Source organism: Papio anubis, chromosome 4 (genome assembly GCF_008728515.1).
Source record: "Papio anubis isolate 15944 chromosome 4, Panubis1.0, whole genome shotgun sequence".
Lineage (NCBI taxonomy): Eukaryota > Metazoa > Chordata > Mammalia > Primates > Cercopithecidae > Papio > Papio anubis.
Window position 1 is genome coordinate 129,064,829 of NC_044979.1, and position 20,994 is coordinate 129,085,822.

General features: G+C 48.2%; 1 protein-coding gene across 1 annotated transcript; it reads right to left on the reverse strand.

The window, feature by feature from the left end:
• Positions 1-243: 243 nt before the first annotated feature.
• KCTD7 (potassium channel tetramerization domain containing 7) lies at positions 244-14,039 on the reverse strand. Its single transcript, XM_009202872.3, has 4 exons — positions 13,714-14,039; positions 9,779-9,948; positions 4,815-4,993; positions 244-4,391 (listed from the first exon to the last, which is right to left on the reverse strand). The coding sequence occupies exons 1-4, from the start codon at positions 13,855-13,857 to the stop codon at positions 4,015-4,017; spliced, it is 870 nt and encodes a 289-aa protein (XP_009201136.1). The 5' UTR covers positions 13,858-14,039; the 3' UTR covers positions 244-4,014.
• Between the last annotated feature and the right edge of the window lie 6,955 nt (positions 14,040-20,994).

A 20,994-nucleotide genomic window follows, 5' to 3' on the forward strand; every position in this document is an offset into this window, starting at 1 on the left:
GGGGTGGGCACTTGCCTACCTGAAACAGAGACAAGTCTAGAGTAACTCCAGAAGGGTCCTCAAGAGGCCAACCTCCCTTTCAGGGCAGAAGCTCAGTTGCTGGTCTCAGGGAAAAGCCTGTCTTGTTGTGTGGAACATCCCCAAACATACCACATTTTAAGCAGAAATAAAAAATATTTGCTGACAAAGTGGGGGTCAGAGAAGGGATGAGCACACATCTCTAAAAAAGAAAGGCGCAGCACGCAGGTTCTAGTTCTTGACTTTAATGCCCTTGGAGTGTACTGAGGCTCCATACACCAAAGCACTCACAGACAGGTACATGAACTCACACAGGAAGTGTTATACTGTGTACATAAACCCAACACCGTACAGAAGGACGACGACGGACCCAGGTGACTCGAGGTGACTGCCTGTTCCCATACCCACTGTTTGTTCCCACCTCCCTCAACCCCTGCCAACCCCCATCCTTCCCCACTCAATACGTATATACACAGATATGATTCCCTCAGAATTCCAAAAAGTGCCTCTCCCACCCCAGTTCCCAACACTCCAGCTTTGGATGAAAAAAGCCTCTCTCTTTTAAGGATCATGAGACAGGCACCACCTTCATGCAAGAGCCCCAGAAAAATAGTACCCAAGAAATTAATAATGTATATTGGAATCAAATATGGATAGAACATATGCAGAAGGACAATATTTGAAATATTACTGGGATCAAAATGCTCAGTGTGGGTAGTTTTTGTTTTGTTATTGCTGTTTGCTTTAACCTGTTCAAGAGCTGGTTTAGACCAAGACCACACATGGATGCTCACGCCGCCTGTGTCTTATAAATGTCACTTCCTAGTCCTCCAGCAAGCAACCCAGAACAGGAAGATTATATCACCTGATAAGCCTGAAGCACAAGGCTCAGACAGTTCCCAGAATATCCTAAGCCCCAGGAAAGAACAGAAACTTCCAGAGTACAGCTGACTGCTTTCTGCCTTAGGACTGGGCAGCCTGGTGAACAAGGTAGAGGTAGAATAAGGAAGGTGACGATTCCTTCCTTTGATTTAGAGTGTTACGCAAAGAATTCCTCCCCTGGAATGGGACGTGTTTCAGTGTGGTTTTGCTTCAGTCTTTTTCATTGCTATAACATTAGCTTTTTTATCTTTAAGGAATTGTATTATGGCGAGCATTTCACCATGTGGTCCCATCTCCTGAAACTTTCACTGGCCTGTCTCAAGGCAAGATGAATCCAGTCCCTTGTCAAGCGAGAGGGATTTACTGACATTATACACAACAATTCTATAAAGATGCACTTCCTTCTGATCAGGGAGAAGCTTTCAACCTTTGGAGCCTTCCTTCCAGACCCAACCCTTCTTCTGCTCTGGGCCTGGCCATTCAGAGTTGAAAAGGGATCAAATGGGGAGAAATCACTTCCACAGGGATAACCCCTTTATTTGGAGGCCATTAGCACAATCCACCACATCTAATTCACTTTTTAGCCTGGCCTCGGTTTCTCATCAGAGAATGGAGAAACTAGACCACTGAATTCGTTCACTCTATTTAGAAAGAGCTCTCAGCTTGCTGCCCAGTGTCACCTCTCTGTCTTCTGTACTGGCCAGAGCCTTGTGTCCTACAGTGGCACAGAAGACATTATTGTGAGGATCACATAGGGAGTCAGAGAAACAGGGGTTTCTCCAGCGAGAGACACAAGAACAGTGTTCTTACCCAGCATCCCTGTAACCCTAAGCCAGCCTTCAGGACCTGTTTTTGAGCAAACCTGCATTTGAGCAAACAAGTTTCTCCCTGGCTTGCATGTATGGACTCTAAATAACCAAGCCCTGCGATGCTCCGTGGGATGGCGGGTAGCAGAAAGGGTCAAGGCCACATCACTGAAAGCATTGGGCTTAATGAACTGCTCTCTGTTCACACAGACTTTATCAATAGTCTGCCTCTCTGTCAAAAAATGAACACATATTAGGCAGTAGGTAACACCAATCAGAAGAACCGAAATCAAAGACTTTTCTCTTAGAACAATTCAAGAGCCATGTTTTTGGGCTAACCTCCAAGCAGGGACATCAGCTCCAAAAAAGAGACTATCCCTTTGTATATGAGTACAATAGAGAGAGCCCATATCTCAGAACATGAATGACTGTTCTTTCCTCTTAGATCTCAGTATTCACCTCTTTTCCACCTCTAAAAGAGAACAACAGGAGTGCACAACCATGCCCTGGAATATTTGTTTACACAGAGGGAACAGGAGGTCACTGCCTTCCAGCCCCACGGAGGAATTCAACCAAAGTCCCAGGGCTTGGTCTTCTTTTCCTCATATGAACACAGACTTCAGCTCCCCCTATAGCCATCTCATCTATCTGGTCCTGTAAGTCTGAGACCGGGGAGGTTGTCCTCCCCAATTCCTTTATTTATTTATTTTAACGGTGGTGTTGCCCAGGCTGGAGCACAGTGGCTAGCCATAGGCATGATCATAGTACACTACAGTCTTCATCTCCTGGGCTCAAGTGATCCTCCTGCCTCAGCCTCCGGAGTAGCTGGTACTACAGGTGTGTGCCTGAGTAGCCTGGACTACAGGCGTGTGCCCAAGTAGCTGGGACTACAGACATGTTCCTGGCTCACATCAATTCTTCACACATTTAAAAAAAAAATCTCCCTTCAAGAATACCCAGGAAGAGACAGGTACGGTCATGATTACAGAGAGATGCCCTTAATGCAGCATGGAAATGTTACATTGTGATCAGTGGTGCTACACAGTTCTTCCTTTAGGAGATGCATGTCCAGACCCTGACTAGTTGGCCCAGGCTGTAGACAGAGCAAGAAGGAAATGCAGTAGTAACAGATCCTTGGGGATCTTTTTCAATTTCTGAAATAGAGGAGTAAGTAAAACAAAATATAGAGGAGTGAGGAGTAAAACAAAATATAGAGAAGTAAGACAAAAATAGAGGAGTGAGGAATAAAACAAAAGGGAAGTTTTCTCTGTCTTCCTACGGCTCCTAGGATAGCTGTGTGTCTCACCCAGCCCTTCCTTTACCTTCTCAGAAGACATGCTCTCCTAGGAGAATGTTACCAGGACAGAGCAACAAGGTTTAAAGAGGGGGCCCCTTCCAAAGAGGTTCACCACAAATTGGATTCTAACACATGAGATAGCAGCCAAGGAGGTGTTCTGAGCCTCTAAAAAGGATGTTACATGTCAAACATAACAGAAGATCTAGGCATCTTGCCTGCTTGACTTGGGGAATCTTCAAAAGAAGCCTCTGAAATTTGCATTCCAGCCCTGTGAGAAGACAACCCTGCAAGCAAGGAGGGTGGTGGAAGATAGGAGAAGCTGTGGCCCTAAGACAGGGCTGTAAACATTGTGGTTTTCTAAGGCCAACTGGGTGCATAGCTTTGGCAGCTATGGTTAAATCTCCAAAAGGTGGTGAAGAACATGTTCCGGAAGGAAAAGAGAAGTCTTTCCACATTTTAGGAAAGTGGGCAACTATTCTTGGAGGAGAAGGGGTACAGTGGGACAGAAGATGCTCTTTCTTCTTCAGCCAGGGGCTACGGGGTGGCTGGTCAGGTAAATCCCCCATCATGTTCCGTGTTCAGACCAATACACTAAGCACAAGGGAGGGACGCTTGAACAGGGTCGAGGAAGTGATTAGGCCTCATCGATTTGATAACGTGGCTCTAAAATGGGCAGAAACTCTCTTGCAAGGTCAAGAAGGTGACGAAACTTCTCGGGACTTCCTGCTCAAGCCCTAGCTATCAGCCTCAAGGAAAGACTACCATGCCTTGAGGAAAGGCCAGCTGAGCGCTGGCCGGAGTGCCTGCAGGCCGCAAGCCCTGAGCCCAACCCTGAGGTGCAGTCAGGGAGAGTGGGGCTACACCTCTGTCCCCTGGGAGCTGTGCCTCAGGACTCGGTCCTCACCTCGGCAGATTCTGGGGCAGTCAGCAGCCCCTTCAGGGATCTTACTCCCACAGCCACCAAGTGTGGTGGACATCCTCCCTGATGGGACTCTTGCCTACCAAGGCTACTCACCACCATGTGATCTTGAACTCATAGATGGGGCGCTTGCAGTAGTAGTGGTTCACGAGGTGCTTGTCACACACCCCGATGCACTGGTGGTCCACGGTGAGGCCCTGGGCCGAGAGGTCCGTGACCAGGCAGTGCAACAGGTCATAAACATCAGCCACAGCCTCCCAGGGCCCAAAAGACACATCCACTTCACAGTGGTGCTCAAAAAGCTGCCCGTCACTCTCACTCCGCTCAAAGCGCAGGGAGTTGAGGAGCGGACACTCATACGGGGTGATGGGCATCTCCTCCTTGAAGACACAGACCTTGAGCTTGGCAAAGCGGGCCTTCCGCTGGACCGCACGCAGCCGGGCGATCTCCACAATCCGCTCCAAGTGGTCTATGAGGATGAACACAACACCTATCACTGGGGTGAAGGGGCAGGACAGGGCGGCAGAGATGCACAGAGAAACAGTCCTGAAGATGGAGGATGCAGGAGGGGAAAGACAGATTTCTCGGGGAAAGGATTCAGGGGGCCAACGAAGGGCACAAACTGAAACAAGGGTCATGGTTCTCTACAGCAAAGGAGAGCCAATGGGACGAGGGTTGTCCTTCTGAAACACAATTTGCTGACTGTCACAGGCCAGGTAGGACCACCTTAACTGGAATCTCCCCAGTGTGACTGGGAGGGGACGACACTCCCTCCCATCTTGAGAAATCTGGATGAACGCTGCCCCCGGTGTTGTGATGGAGACCTAAACACTCACAGATGCCTTGCAGACCGCCTCCCACATACCCACCATCCTGGGCAGCTGACCCTCACCTTTGTAATAGGGCATGAGTCCCAGAAACGCTTGGCGCACCTTCTCGCCCTTCAGTGGCTGCATGTTCTCCAGCTGCTCCAGGAGGGGCCCGATGGCATAGTACTGGGCCTCTTTGTACACAGCTCGAACACGCTCCCTGGGTGGGAGGTCCCCTGAGCGCAGGAAATTCAGCACATCTCTGAGCAGGAAGGAAAGAGGGTCAGTGACAAGGAGCTCATGCTCCTGGGCAGTGCCATACAGTGCATTGGACAAAGTCTAAAACTAGACTGCCAGCTGTGTTACACTGGGTAAATGAACCTAACCTCTCCATGCTTCAGTTTCCCTGTCTGTAAAATTGGAGAAAACAATAAAACCTCATGATGTATTAGGAATTAAGTGATTAGAAAATCCCTGGCACAGAGTAGAGCCTCAATAAGTGTTACCAGTTGTTGTTATCAGTAAGCAACTATAATTACTATTATTAGGTATAATATTAGGTATTATTAGGCATATGTAAGTATAATGGGAAGATAAGACATCTAGCCCTTTATACACATTTGTTTTAGAATTGAGGTGAAATATTCAATAAATGTACAAATATTAACTGTACAGTTCAATTTTTTTTTAAGTATGAATATACCCATCCAACCACACCTAGATCAAGATGAAATTTCCATTCCTTAAGGTTTCTCATGCCACTTCCCAGTTAATCCCTATGGAAGGAACCACTCTAACTTCTCCTTCGATCAGTAAAGATGAGTTTTGCCTTTTCTTGAAATACATATAAATAGAATTATGCAGTATGTTCTCTTTCATACCTGGCTTCTTTCCTTTAACATAATGTTTTTGAAATTTATCCACCAAATAAATAAAAACAAACCGGTAGTTTGTTATTATTATTATTTATTATGTAAGTATACCCTTGCATGAATATGGTATAATTTATTTACCCTGTTGTCTCTTTGATGGACATTTGGGTTGTTTCCAGTTTTTGGCTATTATGAGTAAAGCTGGGATAAACATTCCTATATTAGACCTTTAGGCCAGGCACGGTGGCTCACACCTGTGATCCCAGCACTTTGGGAGGCTGAGGTGGGTGGATCACCTGAGCTCAGGAGTTTGAGACCAGCCTGGCCAAAATGGTGAAACTCCATCTCTACTAAAAATACAAAAATTAGCCAGGTATGGTGGTGGGCGTCTGTAATCCCAGCTACTCAGGAGGCTGAGGCAGGGGAACTGCTTGAACCTGGGAAGCGGAGGTTGCAGGGAGCTGAGATCATGCTACCGCACTTCAGTCTGGGTTATAGAGTGAAATTCCATCTCAAAATAAAAAAAACCTTTAGTGGACACAAGCACAAATTTCTTTTGAGTAAGTATCAGGAGTAGAATTGTTCGGTCATAGGGTAAGCACGTGGTTAACAAAGTGGTTGCAGCATTTTACATTCCCACCAGCAATGCAGAAGAGTTCTAGGTGTTCCCCATCCTTGCCACTAGCATTATTCTGTAGCTATGCAGAGCAGGTAAAATGCCTAACCATAATGTCTGAAAGAACAGTTCCAGGGCTGAATAAAATCACATATTGTATTTTCTTAAAATAAAAATTCTGTCCTTCTAATTCACTTTTCAGATTTTCTTTTCTTCTTTTTTAAGAGATAGGGTCTTGTTCTGTCACCCAGGCTGGAGGGCAGTGGTGCAACCGTAGCTCAAGGCAGCCTCTAACTCCTAGGCTCAAGCAGTCCTCTTGCCTCAGCCTCCCGAATAGCTGGGACCATAGGTGCAAGCCACCAGCTTTTCAGATTATTTAGTGCTAAGAGTAATCAGATACATCACTGGTACGTGTGGAAGAGAGTAAATAAACCCCAAGATTATGCTGCTACCTCAATAATAGCTTAGTCTATGACCTAATACAACACCAGCTAACACTCGCTAAGTATTACTCGGTGCCAGCCACTATTCATGGGTTATCCCATGTAATCCTCTCAATGACATTGGGGGTGTGTGCTATCTTATCTCTATGTCATAAATGAGGCTCAAGTGGGGCCCAGCCAGGTTCAGGAACATGCTTGCTCAAGTAGCCACCGCTGCCAGAGGCTCAGATCCAGCCATGGCTGACTCTACGCCCACATCCACCATGGTCCAGCTTCAACAGAAGCATTTGGACCAGAGTGTGGCAAGCTGATGACAATGGGGAACAACCCCAGGTGGAGGCCCAAGCGGCCTTCATGGTGGATGCTAGGGGTGCATAAGCTGTATAGCAAGAAATGCACCCTACGAAATGCCCTGAACCCCCTATTTTATCTGAGTCATTCAACAACTTCATCTGCTGCTGATGAATCATAGGTCACAGGAACTCATCAGCCAAAGTATGAATGTCGCCATTTCCTGCTTTCTGCCATGCCCTTGCCTGGCGCTGTCACTCTCTAACTGTGGCCACCTGGGCGTGGGCACATCCACCTCAAGTCAAACCCGGACCCCCCTCCCCAAAATGCCTTCTAAATATTCAGCAAACCTTGGTGAGCTCTGAAAAACAAAACCCTGGGGCAAGGCCCAGCTAAGGGTGTTGTGGGAGCTGCCAGCTGGAGCCGGCACTTTCCTTCCCCAAACAGCCTGCAAACAAATATCTTTTTATAGTTCTGCAGAGCGATGTGACACTTTGTTTTCTCAGCATTGGAGGCAGCTGATAGCCCACTGGGGAAACCCAGATGCTTCCAAGCAAGTTATCTGACCAAGGGCTCCTTTCTGAGAATAAAAATGATCTTTCCCACAGTGTGGGCAATCCTACTTGGAGGCCAGCACAGAGATGCAGTGGTTGGAGAGTTTCTGCCTCCCGGACACTTGGTTCAAGGTCTCTAGTCATCTCCAATGTCAGACTGAAAGAGCTAAGAGTTCCAGTCACGTACTCTGAAAAGGACATGGCTAGGGGTCATACCAAGGCTCTTTATATAATCCTCATTGACAAGCCTGTGAAGCAGCTATAATTATTTCTCATTTCACAAACATGGAACCTGAGATATAAAGTCTTTAAATTGTTTATGTGTAAGACTGTCAGAAGTCCTTTCTTGGGAAAGGTTTTGTTTTCTTTTTTCAGAGACAGAGTCTCGGCCGGGCACGGCCTGTAATCCCAGCACTTTGGGAGTCTGAGGCAGGAGGATCACTTGAGTTCAGGAGTTCGAGAACATCCTGGCCAACATAGTGAAACCTCATCTATACAAAAAATCAAAAATCAGCCAGGCGTGGTGGTGTGCACCTCTAGTCCCAGCTACTTGGGAAACTGAGACAGGAGAACTGCTTGCACTTGGGAGGTCAAGGCTGTAGTGAGCCATGCTCACGCCACTGCACTCAGCTAGGGCAACAGAGCAAGACGCTGACTCAAAAAAAAAAAAAAAAAAAAAAGACAGTCTCACTCTTGCCCCGGCTGGAGCACAGTGGTGGGATCACAACTCGCTGCAGCCTCCAACTCCTGGGCTCAACCAATCCTCCCAACTCCGCCTCACAAGTAGCTGTGACTACAGGCAAGCGCCACCGCACCTGGCTGCTATTTTGCTGTTGTTGAGATTGTGTTTTGTCACGTTTTAGTGTTACCTCACAGGAACAACAGAGGTTTTTTCTTTTTTTTTTTAAAGACTTTCCTTGTCAAAATTAAAGGAGAACAACACTATGTCAGTCTTTCATCTTTTTTTACTGTTTTAAACTACTGAAGAAGTCTGGTAACCATTGTTACACACGTTTCCTTCCCATGGCAAGGCTGAGCCCCAAAATCCAGATCTAAAGGTATTCTCCAAGTTGTTTGAGAGTACCCCCCGACATGGGATTACACTTATTCCTCTCCACACAGATGACAACTTCCTGGTCTCATATTGCGTAGGATAGCCAGGTGTGGTGGCGCATGCCTGTAGTCCCAGCTATTCAGGAGGCTGAGGTGAGAAGACTGCTTGAGCCAGGAGTTTAAGGATGCAGTGAGCTACGATGGCACTGGTGAACAGCCACTACATTCCACCCTGGGCAATAGAGCAAGACCCTATCTCCAAAAAAACAGCCCCCTCAAAAAACAAAAAAGCACCTAAAATTAAATAAATACTGTAATACCAGCATTTTGGGGGGCCAAGGTAGGAGGATTGCCTAAGGCCAGGAGCTTGAGACCGCTCTGGGCAACACAACAAGATCCCATCTCTATTTATATATATATATAAAGATGATAGTATATATCATCATTTATTATATCATCTATCTATCTATCTATATATAAAATGATGATAGTATCACACACATTAAGACTAGTGGAAGCCCCAGTGCATCAGAGCACATATATATATACATATATGTGTGTGTGTGTATGTGTATGTCTGTGTGTGCATGTGTATATAATTAGATAAATAAATAAAAATGAAATTTTGTTTTGTTTTGTTTTGTTTTTTTGAGATGGAATCTCGGTCTGTCGCCCAGGCTGGGGTGCAAAGGTGCGATCTCGGGTCACTGCAACCTCTGCCTCCTGGGTTCAAGCGATTCTTCTACCTCAGCTTCCTAAGTAGCTGGGATTACAGGTATGAGCCACCACACCCAGCTAATTTTTGTATTTTTAGTAGAGATGGGGTTTCACCATGCTGTAGTGAACTGGTCTCGAACTCCTGGCCTCAAGTGATCAACCTACCTCAGCCTCCCAAAATGCTGGGATTACAGGCAACAGCCACCACGCCCAGCTGAAAATAAAAATTGTTTAACTGTCTAGGATGGAAGCAATTTCATCCAGCCAGTGTGTGTTATTTGGAATTTCTCTGGCTGTCTTTGTCTCCTTTGGCAAAAAAACAAAACAAAAAACAAACAAACAAAAAAAAAATTTGATCTCTTTCAATAAGCCAATTTATTAAATTTCATCAATATGTTATCTCCTCTTCTAGGTACTATGGAAGATACCAAAGTCCCATACTCAAGCCCAGGCTAATCACTTGCTAGCACTACAAAGTTGATTGTACAGGGAGAGACATACCCAAAGTGTGTGCCATCTCGGTCGATGAAGTAGCGGCCCTCGGAGTCCGTGGGGATGTAGTGCCGCCCACTGAACATGGCAGCCAACATGGTGTCTTCGTAGCACCGCAGTGTGGACAGGCGTGTAGTGAAGTGAGCCCCTCCAATGTTAAGGGGAACAACCTCAGGAAACTGGAAAGAAATCACCAGGGCTCTCAGGCAGGCAGCGGGGATTGAGAGCTGGGGTTGCTCCATCTTCACTCCCTCGGGTCTGATTGGTGCCACACCATTCATTCAGTCACTCAAGCCCAGGGGTCCATCTGAATACTTTCTTTTCTCTCTTCCCTCTGCCCCACCCTCATCACCTGCCAAGTCTTACCCATTCAAACCCTGATAGCTCTTTTGTTTTTTTTATTTGAGATGGAGTTTCGCTCTCGTCTCCCAGGCTGGAGTGCAGTGGCGCGATCTCGGCTCACTGCAAGATCTACCTCCCGGGTTCACGCCATTCTCCTGCCTCAGCCTCCCCAAGTAGCTGGGACTACAGGCTCCTGCCACCATGTTATTTTTTGTATTTTTTTTTTTTGTACTTTTTTTTAGTACAGACGGGGTTTCACGGTGTTAGCTAGGATGGTCTCGATCTGCTGACCTCATGATCCACCCGCCTTGGCCTCCCAAAGTGCTGGGATTACAGGTGTGAGCCACTGCACCCGGCCCCCTGATAGCTCTTAAATCAGGTCTCTTCACCTCAACTCCATTATCACTGCTCTAGAGCTCAAGCCTTCAGTGTCCTCTCACTTCCTGAATTTACTATCTTAGTGTTCTTGCTCACAGTGTCTTCTGTGCCCAAAACGCTCTTACCACTCTCCTCCTTCTTCTGTCTATATGGCAAGGTAAATGGCCCCATATAGTGTTACAGGTTGTTCACTGCATAAAAGCTGGATGAGAGTGATCTGCTATGTGCCCTTTTTCTAATTCACACCAACGTACCATACAGGTTAGTGGCATCTACTCATTCCAGAAATTTCTATTCAAGTTCCCCTCATCTGTGAGCATTTCTGCTCTACTGTCCCTCACCTGCCCCCAGGACAGAGTTGACACATTCTTCGACTGTGCTTTCATCGTGTGCCACATTCTCCTCTATAATAGCACCTAGCACAATACATTGCCAATTATTTTCCTCTGTCAATTCACTCCACTAGACCTCAAGCTTCCCAAAGACAGGGAAAGCATCTTGGTCACCAACCACGGGCTGCCCACAGCAGAGCTCAGTAGTTGTGTGTTGAATACTTCCAGGTACCTACTCCTCTCCTAATCTGTTACGTGAGACGGTCTCCAGTCCAGCTAAGGTTCTGGAGGCAAGGGCTGAGTGAGGAACATGAAAATGATGGCATAAATGTACCCTAAGAAGCTCGAGGTTTCCCTTAAAATGCAAGGTTTTTTTCTTTTCTTTTTTTTTTCTTTCCTGTTTTGCACTGCTTGTGGTTTCTACCAAACTGCATTTGAAAGAAATGAGGTCATTTTAAGTTCTCTTTAATCTTCCCACAAACTTCCTCCAGATCAATTCAAATTTTATCCCTATGCATCTTTTTTTTTGAAACGGAATCTCACTGCAATGCCCAGGCTGGAGTGCAATGGCACGATTTCAGTTCCCTGCAACCTCTGCCTCCTGAGTTCAAGAGATTCTGCTGCCCCAGCCTCCAAAGTAGCTGGGACTACAGGTGGGCATGGCCACACCCAACTAATTTTTGTATTTGTGGTAGAGATGGGGTTTCACCATGTTGGCCAAGCTGGTCTCAAACTCCTAACCTCAAGTGATCTGCCTGCCTTGGCCTCCCAAAGTGCTGGGATTATAGCCATGCGTCCTTTTCAATATTACGTCTCTCCTGCTCCAGTGAAAGTCTGCTTGTCTACACAGTCCCCTTCCCAGCTTTCAAATCCTTTGTGAAATAAAATAGGGTACAAATACATGAAATAAAGCTGACCCAGGGCCTTGGGCAGTGCCTGGCTCACGTAAAGACCCAAAATTCACTGAATGAACGAACAAAATAGACAGGGAGTTACACCTCTGTGTGTGTATGCACTGTTACTCTTCTGTACCCGTAGGACATGAAAATGCCTTGTGCTTCCTCTATAGGTCCTCTAAAACCATTTTATGTGTATATCAAGGGCTCAGATAACATTTTGGAATAATAATACTGAACATTTCTGGAGCTCTTTAAACCTTTTCCAAAGATACTTCATACCAATCCAAGTGTTTGCTCCATATTAGAGACGAGAGGATTGAAGCAGAGAGGACAAAAGCCATCGGAAACAGTTTTGGAGCTCACATGGGCAGATGTCATCAGCGGGGGGAGCTGGCGGTGGGGCCCTGGTCTGCAGTCTGTGGTCTTGTGCTCTTTCCCTCAAACCACATCATTTTCCCAACGACAGTGAACAAAAAAATAGCACCACTGTGACTAATGACTTTTTTCCAATTGCAGAGATTACTTCCAGATTTTTGCTCATTTTCCCATGACATTGTGTGTATGCAGCTTGCAATCCCAGCACAACACTATCTGCTTCCCAAGAGCATCATCACCTAGCCCAGCCTGTTGAGGGCCTCTATCCATTGTCCTGGGACTCCACATATCACATGCTCCTGGATCTGGCACTATCTTAGTCCCTGCCTCCTAGAAGCCATCTTCGGTGTCCAGTAACACTTCACCTTCCCTCCTCTTTATTTTTTATTTGTAGAAATGGAGTCTGTGTTGCCCAAGCTGGTCCCAGACTCCTGGCCTCAAGCAATCCTCCTGCCTTGGCCTCCCAAAATGCTGGGATTACAAGTGTAAGCCACCACACCTGGCATCGTTTCCCTTCTCTTGCTTTTTTTGCTTTTGCTTGTAGGTAGGGTCTTACTGTGTCACACCCAGGCTGGACTACAGCGGCACAATCACGGCTCACTGCAGCCTCAACCACCAGGGCTCAAGCGATTCTCCCAACTCACCTTCCTGAGCACCTGAGAGTACAGGCCACACACCACCAAGCCTGGCTAATTTTTATTTTTGTAGGGGCAGGATCTCACTGTTGCCCTGGCTAGTCTCTAACTCCTGGCCTCAAGCAATCCTCCCACCTCAGCATCCCAAAGTGCTGAGATTACAGATGTGAGCCACCATGCCTGGTATATTTTCCTGTCTCGAGTGTCATTTCAGGTGTTGACATGATAGTATCACACACATTAAGACCCGTGGAAGCCCCAGTGCATCAGAGCACAGCAGCCTGTGAGTGCAAGCCATGGGATGCCAGGTGACTGTAGCTACATCTATGAACTGGCCTGCTCCTTATCTGCAGACAGCTCCTTCCCTTGTTCCTTGGGCAGCTGGAGACTAGGTGCGGGCAACCACTACAGCATCCTGTTGGATTCTCTAGAAGACATCTTTTTCTTTTCTTTTCTAAAATTCATCCAACCCAAAATGCCTTTTTTTGTGTTTCCAGTCGTAGTAGGGCCGGGACCCCTGCTATGTTGCCCAGGCTGGCCTCCAACTCCTGCCCTCAAGCGATCCTCCCTCCCAACGTGTTGGGATTACAGGCTTGAGCCACCGTGCCTGGTCAGACACCATCGGCTCTCGGGGCTCCAGGGTCCCCCTCCCACGGCCCACCCTCCCTCCTATCTTCAGTAAACGTGGGACATGGGGATGGGAGTAAATCACCCCAGAGAGTACTGGGTGGAGGGGGTAGGGAATGGGGAAGCACATCTAGTGGGTGCAATTGACGGGTTGAACGTGGGTGGGGAGGGGTGCAGGTGGTCGGGGGAGGGGCGTAGGTGGGCGGGGGAGGTGCAGGTGGGTGGGGGGGGCGCAGGTCCGCGGGCCCCGCCCCCAACCCCGGCACCGCCCACCTGCCAAGGTCAGCTATGCCCGGCGCCCGCTTCTCCCCCGCGCCCCTCCCCACGCCCCCACGGCCCGCCGCCCGCCCGGGTACCTCCTGGGGCAGCAGGGGCAATGCATGCCCCGCCTGCGTGGCCGTCGGCGTGGCAGGCTCCAGAAAGTCGTCTTCGGCGTCGGAGCTGGACATGGCACCGTCCTGGCGACGGCTGTCTGGCTCCCGCCCCGTGACTACCACCATCCCTCTGGCTCTGGGCAGTGGGCGCGGCTTGGGGCGGGCGGGCGGAGGCGGCGGCCCCGGGCACTCCCTACCGCCTAGCAGCGCCTGGCATGACGCGGCCGGCTGCGGGCGGGCCTGAGGGGGCCGAGAGGCAGTGCGCAGGCGGGAAGGCGGCGGCTCAGTCAACGCCGACCCGCTTGCGCCCAGCCGCTGGCCTGACGCCACCGCCTCCCGCTACTGGCCGACGCCGCTTTGATTCCGCCATGACTGGCAGGAAGCTCGCCCAGTCGAAGAGCAGGCAGCGCCAGCGGCCTGCGCCTGAGTGGTCCCTGGGGGGAGGCCTGCGAGCCTGCCGTGCTCTGATTGGTCCTCTGGCCAGCGGGCGCGCCCTCTCCGGGAGACCCGGCGGTGGTGGGCCGCTACGCTCTCATAACTGCGCCTCCGCTTGTGCGGTGACGACGGTTCCCGCCCACGTCAGGGTAGATCCCTGATCGCTTCACACAAGGGCTCACGATTTACTCGAGTGTCTGTCCCCAGGGCAGCGGGTCCTTGTCTCCTCAATGGAAGGCCTGAGCACCCTTTCCTGGAGGATGTGGCGGGAGGAGGGCTGAGGTGGCTGCGCCCCGCGACCGCGGCTGGCTCCGCCCGGAGCCGCAGGGCACCGCCCGGGTGTCCAGTCCGTCCCCACTCACTGACACAGGAATCCGAACGAGAAGACCCCAAATCGGAGCACTTGAGTTCAGTGAATAATGACAGTGACTCCCCACCGTTACCGTTTTTCCACCGTGACATAGAGATGGAGATAGGCCCTTCCGCAAGATGCTCCTGGGCTGGGAGGCGGAGTCCAGTCCCAGAGGTTCGGTCAGCGCAGGGACTCTCCTGGGGATCAAGGTTCTTAGCCCGTTCAAGCCATTTTCTCTCTTTTTTTAAAGACAGGGTCTCGCTCTTGCCCGGGCTGAAGTGCAGTGGCGCCACCATAGCTCATTGTAAACCCTGGGCTCAAGCGATCCTCCCGCCCCAGCCTCCCGAGTACCTGGGACCACAGGCTCGCTCCACCACACTCAGCTGATTTTTTTACATTTTGGCCGGCCCAGTGGCTCACGCCTGTAATCCCGGCTCTTTGGTAGGCGATGCTGGCGGATCACCTCTGGTCAGGAGGCTGAGACCAGCCTGGCCAACATGGTGAAACCTCATCTCTACTAAAAATACGAAATTAGACAGGCGTGGTGACACACTTGTAATCCCAGCTAGTGGGGAGGCTGAGGCAGGAGAATCGCTTGAACCCAGGAGATGGAGATTGCAGTGAGTCGAGATCACGGCCACTGCACTCCAGCCTGAGCAGCAAGAGCAAAATTCCGTCTCAAAAAAAATTTTTTTTTCTTCTTCTAAGAAATGGGGTCTTGTCATGTTGCCCAGGCTGGTCTCAAACTCCTTGCCTCAAGCTATCCTCCCTCATCAGCCTCCCAAAGTGCTGGGATCACAGGCGTGCACCACAACCATGCTTCTCCTTTTCAAACCGTTTTCACACCCAGTTCCTCATCTCCTTCTCACTGTGTAGTGACAGAAAAGAAAACTGAGTCCTAGATTAGACAGCTGTAGGAGTGTCCTAGGTCTGTGTTTTCTCCAACTTCAGTTGCATCAAAATCCCTGGAGGGAGACCTTGTTTAAGCACAGATGAAAAGGAATGAAATCACGTCATTTGCCGCAACGTTGATGGACGTCATTATGTTAAGTGAAATAAGCCAGGCACAGAAAGACATAAATATTGCATGTTCTCATCTGTGGCAGCTAAAAAACAATCGATCTCATAAATTTAGAGAGTAGAAAGAAACCAGAGGCTGGGAATGGTTGGGTGAGAAATGAAGAGATTTAGTTTAATGAAGGACATACAGTTAGATAAAAAGGTTTACGTTCTATGGTTCAAAAGCAGAGTAGTGACTATAATTAACAACAATGGATTGTATATTTCAAAATAGCTGGAAGGCACTTTGCGAAGCCAGGGTGGGAGGATAACTTGAGCCCAGGAGTTTGAGACCAGACTGGACAACATAGTTAGACCCTACCTCTACAAAAAGTAAAAAAAAATATATATATATATAGCAGAGTGTGGTGGTTCACATCTGTGGTCCCAGCTACTCGGAGGCTAAAGCAAGGAGGATCGCTGGAGCCACAGAGGTCGAAGCTGCAGTGAGCTGTGATTGCACCACTGCATTCCAGAGCCTAGGTGACAGAGACCCTGTTTCAACAACAACAATAACAAAAATCTAGAAGAGAGGAGTTGAATTGTTTCCAAAACATGGGTAAATTCCCAAAGTGATGGATACCACTAATGCTCTGACTTGGTCATTACACATCCTGTGCACGTAACAAAATATCACAGATACCCCATAAATATGTAAAATACTATGTAATCTTAAAAAGTAAAAGTAAAAAAACAAACAGAGTCCCAGTCCCACCGCCAGAGAATCTGAGTTGACCAGTCTAGGATGAAGCCCTTGGTAATTTGCATTCCTAACAAATACCAGGATAATTATGATGCTGCCGGTCCATGAACCACACTTTGAGTAACAGTGCCCTAAAGGAGACCCCATGAGGCCCTCTCTTGTCTTCCATTGTACTCTCGTCTTTCTCAAAAATACCTATAACAAAATTTCCTTTCAATCCTTATGCCAGTTGGGATGTTTCACCTGTACCAAGAAACTGCAACCAAAAGTAGTTTAAGCAGTCAGGGAATTTTATTTTAATTTTATTTTTTTATTTATTTCTGAGACAGAGTCTCGCTGTGTCACCCTGGCTGGAGTGCAGTGGCACGATCTCGGCTCACTGCAACCTTCACCTCCTGGGTTCACGCCATTCTCCTGCCTCAGCCTCCTGAGTAGCTGGGACAACAGGCGCCCACCACCACGCTCGGCTAATTTCTTTTTGTATTTTTACTAGAGACAGGGTTTCACCGTGTTAGCCAGGATGGTCTTGATCTCCTGACCTCATGATCCACCCGCCTTGGCCTCCCAAAGTGCTGGGATTACAGGCGTGAACCACTGAGCCCGGCCAAGGAATTTTATTATCTTACATAACAGGAAGTCTGAGCAGACCTAGGGTTGGTTTATTAAGTAACCCAACAAGGGGCCGGGCACGGTGGCTCACGCCTATAATCCCAGCACTATGGGAGGCCGAAGTGGTCGATCACATGAGGTCAGGAGTTCGAAACCAACCTGGCCAAGATGGTGAAACTCCATCTCTACTAAAAATACAAAAATTAGCTGGGTGTGGTGGCAGGCGCCTGTTATCTCAGCTACTAGGGAGGCTGAGGCATGAGAATCACTTGAACCTGGGAGGCGGAGGTTACAGTGAGCCAAGGTCATGCCACTGCACTCCAGCCTGCACAACAGGAGCAAAACTCTGTCTAAAACAAAACAAAACAAAACAAAAAACAATTACCAGGACTCAAATTTTTGATTTATTACTGCAGTCTGGGAAACATAGTGAGACCACATCTCTAGAGAAAGAGAAAAAAAGATAAATTAGCCATGTGTTGTGGGGAGTGGCTGTACTCCTAGTCATTCAGGAGGCTGAGGCAGTAGGATCTCTGAGCCCAGGAGATGAAGACTGCAGTGAATTATGATCAGTTATGCCACTGCACTTCAGCCTCAGTGACAGAGCAAGGTCCTACCTCTAAAAAACCAAAAACAAAAAACAAGAAAAACGAAAGCTGGGCATAGTGGCAGTGGCCCACACCTGTAGTCCCAACTATATAGGAGGCTGAGGCAAGAGGATTGCTTGAGCCCAGCCTGGACAACACAGCAAGACCCTGTCTTTAAAAAAATTTTTTTTTTTTTTTGAGACAGAGTCTCACTCATTCTGTTGCCCAGGTTGGAGTGCAGTGGCGTGATCTCAGCTCACTGCAACCTCCACCTTCCGGGTTCAAGCTATTCTCCTGCCTCAGCCTCCTGAGTAGCTGGGATTACAGGTGCATCCCACAATGCCTGACTAATTTTTGTAATTTTAGTAGAGACAGGGTTTCACCATGTTGCCCAGGCTGGTCTCAAACTCCTGACCTCAGGTGATCCACCTGCCTCAGCCTCCCAGAGTGCTGGGATTACAGGAATGAGCCACCACACCTGGCTTACACAGCAACTTTTATTGAAGCAGCAGCATACAGCAGCAGCAGAGATACTGCTCCTTACAGAGCAGGGCTACCCCATAAGCAGTGTGCCCAGAGTAGCAGCTCAGAGGCAGTTCTGCATTCATATTTATACCAACTTTTAATTATATGCAAATGGAGGGGCAGTTTATATTATAAATTTCTAGGATGAGGGTGGTAACTTGCGTGTCGTTGGGTTGCTGCTGTGGAAAGGGGCAGTGTTGCCATGGCAGTGGTAAACTGACAATGCACACTTGTGGGTGTATCTTATGGCAAGTTGCTTCCACCCCAGACCTGTTTTAGCTAGTCTACAATTTTTTGTGGTGTCTGAGTTCCACCTCCAGAGTCCAATCCTGCCTCCTATCTCACTCCTTTGTTTTTTTATGTTGTTGTTGGTTTTTATTTTTTGAGATGGGGTCTCACTCTGTTGCCCAGGCTGGAGTACAGTGGAGTGACCTTGGCTCACTGCAACTCCACCCCCTGAGTTCAAGAGATCCTCCATCCTCAGCCTCCCAAGTAGCTGGACCACCAATGTGTGCCACTATGCCTGGCTAAGTTTTTGTAGTTTTGGAAGAGATGGGGTTTCACTATGTTGTCCAGGCTAGTCTTGAACTCTTGACCTCCGGTGATCTGCCCTTCTCAGCCTCCCAAAGTTCTGGGATTACAGGCATGAGCCACCTCACCTAGCCCTATTTCACTTTACTCCTTTGAATTTCACAACCCTCTTCTGGCTCTCCTCTGATCTCCATCTCTTTTCCATCTTTTTTGCGGGTCCCATTCTCCCCTCTCATCAATTTTTTTTTTTTTTTTTGAGACAGGGTCTCACTCTGTCACCCAGGCTAGAGTGCAGTGGTATAGTCTCAGCTCACTGCAACCTCTGCCTGATGGGCTCAATGAATCCTACCACCTCAGCCCCCAGGTAGCTGGGAGTACAGTCACCTGCCTAGGCCTCCCAAAGTGCTGGGATTACAGGTATGAGCCACCTTGCCTGGCCAAAAAAACTTTAAGGATGCCAGAGCAAGGGAAGGCCAACCTTCTGACTCCACCCTCTCAACTGATATTTCTCCCTTCATTCCCCATGGATAAGGGACAAAGAATTGAAAGAATTGAGGGAACTAGCTGAGCGTGGTAGCTCACGCCTGTAATCCCAGCACTTTGGGAGGCCAAGGCAGGTGGATCACCTGAGGTCAGGAGTTTGAGACCACCCTGGCCAACATGGTGAAACCCCGTCTCCACTAAAATACAAAAGTTAGCCAGGCATGGTGGCAGGCACCTGTAATCCTAGCTACTCAGGAGGCTGGGGCATGAGAATCAGTTGAACCCAGGAGGCGAAGGTTGCAGTGAGCCAAGATCACACCACTGCACTCCAGGCTAGGTGACAGAGTGAGACTTTGTCAAAAAAAAAAAAAAAAAAAAAAAAAAAGGAATTGAGGGAAATAAAGACAGATGAAAATATTTGGTGGGAAGATGATGTTAGATTTGAACATAGTAAGTTTGAGGTATCCCTGGGGACATCCGTGGGAGCTGTTGGTTTTACATAGGATAAAAATTTGAAGTTCAAGAGAAAACTCTGGGTTGGAAATTTATATTTAGGAATCTTTACTATATACAGGTTGTAGTTGAAACCAAGAAAGCAGATGAAATCACTTTGAGAGAATATGCAGAATGGGAAAGGAAGCAAGTCAGTGACTAATTCTAGAATCCAACACTACAGAATCCATGAGGAGGGGCTAAGCGTGGTGCCTCACGCCTGTAATCCCAGCACTTTGGGAGGCAGAGGCGGGTGGATCACCTGAGGTCAGAAGTTAGAGACCAACCTGGCCAACATGGTGAAACCTGGTCTCTACTAAAAATACAAAAATCAAAAATTAGCCAGATGTGGTGGCAAGTGCCTGTAGTTCCAGCTACTCAAGAGGCTGAGGCAGGAGAGTCACTTGAACCAGGAAGGTGGTGGTTGCAGTGAGCTGAGATCGTGCCATTGCACTCCAGACTGGGGAACAGAGCGATACCCTGTCTCAAGAAAAAAAAGAAAAGAAAAAAGTTGTTTTTTTTTTTTTTTTTTTTTTTTTTGCCAGCAGCCTCCCCTGGCATAAAAGCTTGGCTAAGGGCCCACTGCTTTCAATTCCCCTTCAGTCTCTGATACACCCCCATTCATTACCCACTGTTATTCCTTAGCTTGGACTTTTCTTCCCATGGTCCACTTCGTAAATGTGGCTAATAGTTCAGACTGGCTTTCTCATGGTTTTTTTTTTTTTTTTTTTTTTTGAGACAGAGTGTCACTTTGTTGCCCATGCTGGAGTGCAGTGTGGTAATCTCAGCTCACTGCAACCTCCGCCTCCCTGGTTCAGGGGATTCTCCTGCCTCAGCCTCCCAAATAGCTGGAATTACATGTGCACACCACCACACCCGGCTAAATTTTTTTTTTTTTTTTAATGGAGACGGAGTTTAACCATGTTGGCTGGGCTGGTCTCAAACTTCTGATCTCAAGTGATCCACCTGCCTCGGCCTCCCAAAGTACTGGGATTACAGGTGTGAGCCACCTCTCCCAGCCCTCTCATCTCTTTTCTGGACTCCCTGAAGTGTGTCTCACTTGAATGCTGGAAGCTTGAAATCTAAAATTACTTTTTCCCAGAGTACCGTGTGTCCTGGGTTCTGCAGGTGACTTAGCGTTCACCAAGCGGATCAATGTCCTGGAGATTTGGGGGGCAAACGTGAACACCGGATTGAAGACCATATACTTTTTGCTCTTTCTGCAGGCAAGCTTGGACACGAATATGTTAAGACTTTTCTTTTTTGCTGTGGCTGTAGCAGAGGTCCCAGTGTTGGTCTCCAGCTTTCTAGATGTCAAAAGACTGGATGGATGAGTGGGTGCTGTGTGGCTCATGTCTGTAACCCCAGCACTTTGGGAGGCCGAGGCAGGTGGATCACCTGAGGTCAGGAGTTCGAGACCAGTCTGGCCAACTTGGCGAAACCTTGTCCCTACTAAAAATACAAAAATTACCAGAGCGTGGTGGTGG